The sequence below is a fragment of the Rhipicephalus microplus genome, chromosome 3 (genome assembly GCF_043290135.1).
Source record: "Rhipicephalus microplus isolate Deutch F79 chromosome 3, USDA_Rmic, whole genome shotgun sequence".
NCBI classification, from domain to species: domain Eukaryota; kingdom Metazoa; phylum Arthropoda; class Arachnida; order Ixodida; family Ixodidae; genus Rhipicephalus; species Rhipicephalus microplus.
The window spans coordinates 164,902,364-164,909,886 of NC_134702.1; the positions used below are offsets into that span (position 1 = coordinate 164,902,364).

At 45.5% G+C, this 7,523-nt stretch overlaps 1 protein-coding gene across 1 annotated transcript; it reads right to left on the minus strand.

The window, feature by feature from the left end:
• Nucleotides 1–812: 812 nt before the first annotated feature.
• LOC119182745 (glutathione S-transferase 4) lies at nt 813–4,231 on the minus strand. Its single transcript, XM_037433465.2, has 5 exons — nt 4,008–4,231; nt 2,723–2,781; nt 1,893–2,034; nt 1,264–1,431; nt 813–1,029 (listed from the first exon to the last, which is right to left on the minus strand). Exons 1-5 carry the CDS (start codon nt 4,146–4,148, stop codon nt 892–894), a joined length of 648 nt encoding a protein of 215 aa, XP_037289362.2. The 5' UTR covers nt 4,149–4,231; the 3' UTR covers nt 813–891.
• Nucleotides 4,232–7,523: the final 3,292 nt, after the last annotated feature.

A 7,523-nucleotide genomic window follows, 5' to 3' on the forward strand; every position in this document is an offset into this window, starting at 1 on the left:
TATGGCCTCTGCCACGAGGCCCTATTCGCACTCATCTTTTTCGTAATAAGCCAACATACACAAAGTCAGCGATTCAACAGTACTCCGTCTTTCTCTTCGTATATAAAGCAGGGGTAATTCACTTGAACAGCCTGCCTTTCAGCAATGATCCCAAGTTTTGCATGAAGTTTCTGCAAACGTCTTAATGCGCCCAGAAGCTAACTTCAAGCCCGCGACATTGATAGGTCATACGGTTATTGTACCATGATCTGTTATGTTCGAGACAGGCGTAGAACCCTATGCGACGAGCACATTTACGCATAAAGCAATTATCAGTGTTCCGCCAGCATTATGGGAAGATTTATCTTAACAAGTTCTGGTTTAGTGGCGAGGGGAATGCATAGGAGACTGTCCCCCTCCCCGCAGGCCAAAATCAAAGGCAGAACGGTGTCGAAACTTAAGAAAGGACGTCATTCCTGACGAGCTGGAAATTAAAAAAAAAAGACCTATGTGGACTTGGGGAGCTCAGTCTGAAAAAGTTTTAAGAGTTCGTGCGGTGCACATAGGAATGATCAAAGCCCGCACGTCCTTAAGATGATATCAAGATAAGGAATGCTGCACACCACATCCATGTGAACCGGCATGCGCTGAAGTGCTCCGGCTATCACCTGCGTGTTTAGACCACTGAGTGGCATGTGCTGTGGGACAGACTTTATTGTTGCATGAAAACAAGCTGGAATGCTTTAACGCAGGTTAGTAAAGCGTGTGGAAACTAAGGACAGATGCTCCAAGGGCTTCAGAATTCCGGCATTAAAACTTGGTGACACAACAGGTAAAAGAAAAATATATTTTATTGTATAGGAGACAAAATCGTAAACAGTCAGGTAAACATTGTTGAAATTGTGGCTAACTTCATTTGAGCTCGCTCCAACGCTGCTGAAGGTAGGTGATAGACGGCCTGTAGATTTCTTCGAAGTAGGCAAGCTCAGGCTTCACACGCTCGTAGTAGGCAGCCAGCTTAGGGAACTTTGAAGCATCCACAGACCCATTCTGAAAAGGGCGCAGCGAATAAAGGAGAGAAGGAGTGCTCAGATAAAAAAAACTTGTTTTAAAGAATAAAGCAATGTCAAGAATGGAAATGCAAATGCGCCGGCAAAAGACAGATGAGATGACCGTTACTGCACAAGAAACAGTAACGAAAGGAGGTGCAGGCAATATAGGAAACAGAAAAAAAATTGACTGCGGAACAAAACGACGAAAGTACAATTGAAGAATGCAACATACCTCGAGAGAGATGGCCAGGTTGCTTACGAGGCATAGGTCAGCGAGCGTGAGCTTGTCGCCGGTGGCGAACTGGTCCGTCACGAGATACTGAAAGCCCTTGAGAACATTTTCTTCGAAGGCAGTGACCTCTTCGTCAGTTGGCTTCTTGTTCTCCCAGAAGCGTGGACGCTGGAAATGAAATGCGTGTGAATGATAAACGAATCAAAGCCGCGTAAATTAGCAACAAAGATCATGATCGCATTCATACGAAAGGGGAAGCTAGAAAGCTTCAGAGGGGCAAGTAAGATTGAGAACAGCAAAAATGAGAAATCGCTGCGATAGGGAACGTTAGTATGCGCCTACTGAGCGAGATTCAGTGACGTGTTTGCTGCATAAAAAGAACTGCTCTCAACTGACAGCGGTTAACATAAAGCTAAAAAGAAGTAAACGAGATGTGTTACCCGATGACACACTTCGTTGCCGACGAAAATCGGGCACTGAAACGTGTAATGATTGTCACTAAAGTGACAGTTTTAAATCAGTAATGAGTTAAGGCCTGCGTGGACACTATCTGGGTACATTAATGAAGCGGCTCTAGTTTAGTGGCTAGGCAACTTTTCGACATTGAATTGTGTTGTGAAAGCACTCACGAAGAACAGTAGTTGATGTGGCTGGATAGTACTGGCAACAGCGGCGAGACACTGGTCGATGCGTGCTCGCTCCTTGTAGCACTCCGGGTAGAGATCAGACTCTGGAGCATACTTCCGCAGGAGGTAGTAGGCAATGGCATTGCTGCGGCAGTAAGGTCAAGAAAATCAGCCGACGAGCAGAGTTCCACAGCTCAACGAAGGGTAATGCTGGTAGGTTTTCTACGGGAAATACTGGTGCGCAACGACGTTATGGCGAGGGTGGGAAACGAGCGGGAGGGAAGTGAAGAAATGCAAACGTAGTAAATCTGCACCCGTGCATGGGAAGACCGATTCCCGGAGCGAACAAAAGTCTGCTAGGGCGGTGGAGGAGGAAAGTGTGACGCCGACACAGACGGGCAGGAAACTCGAAGGCAGTGCCCATCTGGCGCAATTCTTTGGCCGAGTCGGCACAATAGAGGATGCATTGTGCGGGCGATCGCTTTCAAGTGAAAGAAGGCTGCTATAGTGACAAGGTCGGATAGAGTACATTCGATCAAAGACGGGGGGGGGGGGGAAGGGATGCTTGGCAGCAAGGCCAGCAGTGGAAGGGGGCTAGCGCCAAAGAGATTTGGGTTGAGTGAGCTGGGAGACTACAAAAAAGTAGCAAAAACGCGCAGGAGAAGTCTTTTTAAGTGTATTGTTACATGACAAAAATACAAGTGAAATTGTTAATAAGCATAACAGTAGAAGGTGCCGAAACAAACTAGACGCACTGATGATGGTTGGTAGAGACAGCCTAAGTGGGTAACAGAAATCTGAAAGATACAACAGAAGGAGGATAATATACTTGCCTCTCGTAGACAACGAAGCCGTCATCGACGAGGGTAGGCACCTTGTGGAATGGGTTGATCTGCAAAGGAGAAGCACGGTGTTTAGTCAAAACAATGCGGACGACTAAACTGAGCGTGAGCCGAAGAGGATATTGTTGCAAACGAGAAGTTGCGAGGCAGGGATTGTGTAACGCACACTAAAACAACAGTGTGGATAAGAATAAGTGAAAGAAGTCGAAACGCATGTCATGTGACAGACTAAGAGAGGTTAAAGTGGGTGTATTTAGCAGCATGGCAAGCATTCCGGAAATGCTATGCAGAGACGGGTTTGAAGAAAGTGTGGAAAGCGTAAAAGGAAAGATTTGCTTGTAGAGGACCATAAAAGGGACGCTCTACTACCAGAACTGACCCACCCGTTGCATGCAAAGGCTACATTGAACTGGATTTATTACTTATTCAAATGCTTTGCCGACGTTAAAGAGGTGCCCACAGCACTGGGCTTGCAATAGCAGGGAAAATAATCTGAGCAGAAGTGCGGAAACAGCTGAGGCATCATAATGCAGAAAGATTGAATAAAGTCGAAAAAAAAGTGGTACGAGGATTTGTGGCTGTGTTGCGAGAACATTAAAAAGGGTTGCGATGTCACCTTCGCACTCTGTAAGGCTGGAAGCGAAAAAACGTGCACAAAACATGTGCAAGTAGAAATGTATACAACAACAATGGGTTATGAAAAACCAGCATTTTGAAATAACGTTGCGGCACGGAGGGCTAGAGCATGGCTGAATACGTGAAGGAAGACAAGTTCCGATGATATGCGGATACGTAACAGTAACAGGACTGCGATATACTGAAGGACTTCATAATGCCGGCGTATAAAATGCCTACGAGTGGTTCTCACACAGGCCAGGGCACAGGAAAGTCAACGAGGCGAACTCACGGCCAATGCGAGACCGGCATGCTCTTAGCACAAACAAGAGCACTCTAAATACGCACTCGATGAGCGATGAACCGGCCAAGAAAAATACACTGAAGGCGCCGGAACGTGAATTATCGATACATTCGTAATTACTGAATTGGTACAAAGGGCGAACCACAGAAAACATTACGTAGAGAGGCATACGGAAAACCTGTGTCAACTGCCCAATACATCATCACGGCGCACCGATCTTCTCTCGTTCGTTATTTACAAATAAAGGATTTCAAGAACCATTTCACTCAACTGTTTCACGCCAAAGGCGCTGTTGAGCTCATCAATTGATGAAAACTAGCCCTCTTCAACCTACGGAGACAAGTCACGCCCACATACCTTGAGGTATTCCTCGCTAAGGTGTTCTTTCTTCGCAAAGTCCACGTCCTTGAGCGTAAGCTCCACTCCCAGGTGCTTGGCGAGTGAGCGAACGAAGCCACAGGGTGGGCTGCCGGGGAGGTTGTACAGAATGGCGGGCATTGCTGCGAAGTACTGCACGAAGGAGCAAGTGCCTACCACGAACCGTCGGAAGTTGGGCGCGAATTGGTAGCGTCCCCTCCGGCGGAGGCCCTTTTTGATGGGCAGCCTGGCGGTGGCGTCTGCGTCACGCACCCCCTCTCCCGTGGAGTGAGTAGTGCGCGCCACCCCCTGGCACGAAACGATAGGAGCAGGGTTCATGAAAAACAGAAAAAAAAAACAATATATACGTGCGCGCAAAAATATGGGCGTACTTTCCTACCTTAGACGAAGAATAAAACAGGATTTTAGATAGAAAAGAAGGTTAAAAAACAAGAAAAAAGATAAGAGGGGGTGGATTGTTGTGGCGGCATAGAGCACGAGGGGCCTTTAACCCCTCGCTTTCTTTCTTCAAATCCAGCACTCTTGCTGAACGCGCCGTGCTGAAATCTAAAAGATAAAGCCTGATCCTTCTGAACACTCACAAAGTTCGCACCCTTGTCAGTAGCCGGACGCTCGATAATTGCGGTTGTTTCAGCAAACTTTAGACTTTCGAACTTATCCGCAATGGCATTTTTCTCCTCGACGTTCGCAAATGTATTAGGCTTCATATGGGGACAGATATACATGTGGAGTTAACGTCCCAAAATCACCATATTATTATGAGAGAGGCCGTAGTGGAGGGCTGCGGAAATTTTGACCACCTGCGGTTCTTTAGCGTACAGCCAACTCTCAGACCATGGGCCTACAGCATTTTCGCCTTCATCTAAAATGCACTTTTGAGAATCACTCTCGATGCTAACAGTTGGAGGCACTATTTGGAACTGTAAGGCTGATCCATGCGGAAATTCCGCAAGCTTAGTGGGGCGCACGTAACAGAGAACTGCCATATACTCACAGATCGAATCGAAAAACTACGTTGCTAAGTAATGCTCGTACTATGATTTCCAGCTTCTACGGTTCGTCTCAAATTGACGTAATGCTGAGTTACCTGCGTCATAGCCGACATGACGTCTATCCAGGTTCGGGAGCACGCTAAAGAACCCAGGGAGGCCGAAATTTCCGGAGCCATCCACTACGGCGTGTCTCATAATGATATGGTGGTTTTGTGACGTTAAACCCCGCATATCAAACCATTACATGACGTTTATCGGAGAGACTTGCAATGAAACCACGAGGTGAAGTGTATAAATTCTCCTAAGAGCTCGTTATTACGAAAAAAAAACATTATTTCATGTCAATTCACGGGTACTGTACTTTTGCTATTGTGCTTTAGCGCTCTTACTAGCCATTTCAAGTGTCATGTTGCCTTGCGCACTAACGACAAGAGAGGTGAATTACAAAAATAAACAAATGTTGCTTTGCTGTTTTCGAGGTTTATTATTAAAGTAGGTCGTGCGATGCGTTTGCGTTTCACAAGCGATGGGGTATATTGCTGCGCTTTATTAAGTTCATCGATTTTAGAGACAAGTTTAAACTACGCGAAGAAGAGAACAACGAGTTGGAAACATAGAACAGGCCCACGCTAGGCGAGTAGCCACTTTTTTTTTTTTTGAGGATGGGGGCACCTTCTTGATTTTGGAGGGGGCATACCTTTCAAATAGTCATTTCCCGCTTTTTATACCACGGCGAAAAAAATTTAGGGAGAAAAGAAGGAGGGGGCACGGGCCCAGTGTGCCACTTCCTGGCTACGCCTCTGGCACACAAACAAAGCACGACAAGGTGTGCGCTTCTAGTTGGTGTGCGTTTTATGTGTCTGGCCTGCAATATTCCTGTACTTTCTCCACACTCATGTGGGTATTAACGTATTTTACGCGGTTTGCACGGGACTTCTTATGTCGGCTATAGTTCGTTCGCGAACATCGTTGCAGGACACCGCGGACAACGAGCCGAAGGGCATTCCTGTGTGCGATTCAAAATGTTTTCTGCTCTGTTCGGCCACAAAGTTAGACAAGTGGGTAATGCCCTATTCAGGGTGTACTGTGACAACCAGGACATAATAATTAGAATTTATATGACTGGAGTATCAATTGGCTACATGCGCATGCGTAAAATGTTGCGTTAATCTGTGAACATTGCTGCTTAAAATCTCTTCTATTACCAATTAATAAATAAATGAACTTCTGAGTCGTACGGTAAAAAAAAATCTGTTTGAGGATTGCACGTAAATCTTCAGCTTTATGGCAAGTGCACTGCATTATGGAAGTGTAATCACAAAACAGTCAGTGTAGTGCGCCTTTACTCCTTTAACAGGGGCGTATTTCTGGCCACAACTACCGTTAGTGATTTTGCTTGCTCTCACTAGTCCGTTCAGTAATCTATTGCGTGTAACGAGTATACCGAATGAAGCCCGCTGGAACCTTGTGGGTTGTCTGGCGTATGAAAAACATCAGCTCTTATTCGTAGAGAAGAAAAAAAACACAAACTGCGCATGCCTGACACAATAGAAGAAGGCAAAACAATAAAGTTTAGCTTTCAAAGTGTTTTCACTATCTCGCCAGTTTCGAAAGCACGAAAATAACGGCGATTACTACCAAGCTGGCAGAAGATATGCAAAAGCTAGCTGCTTTAAGCAATGGGATAATTCTTGTGTCTTTTCACCCTAAAGATATCTATGAGGCACAACTGGTGACTGCGTGTAGCTTTAGCTGATAAGTTAAACGTGGACTTTAGAAACTGCAAATGAGGCATTTTCGAGTAAAATCTTGCAGTGGTTTCTTAAAAGTTTATTCTGGGGCATTAGAGTTACTTTCTCCTTATCTTGCGAAAACCCTTTCTTTTATGCACTCGAAGATATATTCAACCGCCTAAAGATCCCATGAACCAGATCGCTCCATCCGGAACTGCCTCAGTTTGTACAGCTATGATTGTTATTGAATGGCAGCTGCAGCAAAATACAGGGATTCGCATGAGTGAAAGTGCGATGCTACAAATGTTGTGATGTGGACTTCAGAAAAAAAAAAGTTGATAGCGGTGAACGAGTCGTAAGCAGACACGTCGAGTCACCTGCGCTCATTGCACAATTCTGACAAGCATTCAGATACACAAAGTGAACAAATAGATTTAAGTGTAAGTTAAGACGTCTTTGATGGTTGCATTGTCAAATGCCCTGGATATAGCGTTTCTCACACCCATAATGTGGTTTTCCCATGCAGAACACCAACAATTCTTACTTACAAATAATAAATAAATATCAGCAAGCTAGTGGCTCACCATTTCTTCAGAAATTAAGAGCACGAGATACCATTTTGCTGGTCGCGGGATTGAATCCCGGTGTGGTGGCTGCATTTTCGATGGAGGCGATAATGCTGTAGGCCCGTGTACTCAGATTTAGGTGCACGGTAAAGAACCCCAGGTGGTCGAAATTACCGGAGACCTTCACTACGGCGTCTCCTATCA

Coding starts and splice junctions, on each gene's coding strand:
- LOC119182745 (XM_037433465.2), bottom strand. CDS start 4,148: ATGCCCGCCATTCTGTACAACCTCCCCGGCAGCCCACCCTGTGGCTTC. Junction 2,035..2,722: donor GGCTTCGTTGTCTACGAGAG/GCAAGTATATTA, acceptor TTACTGCCGCAG/CAATGCCATTGCCTACTACC. Junction 1,030..1,263: donor ACCTGGCCATCTCTCTCGAG/GTATGTTGCATT, acceptor CGCCCTTTTCAG/AATGGGTCTGTGGATGCTTC.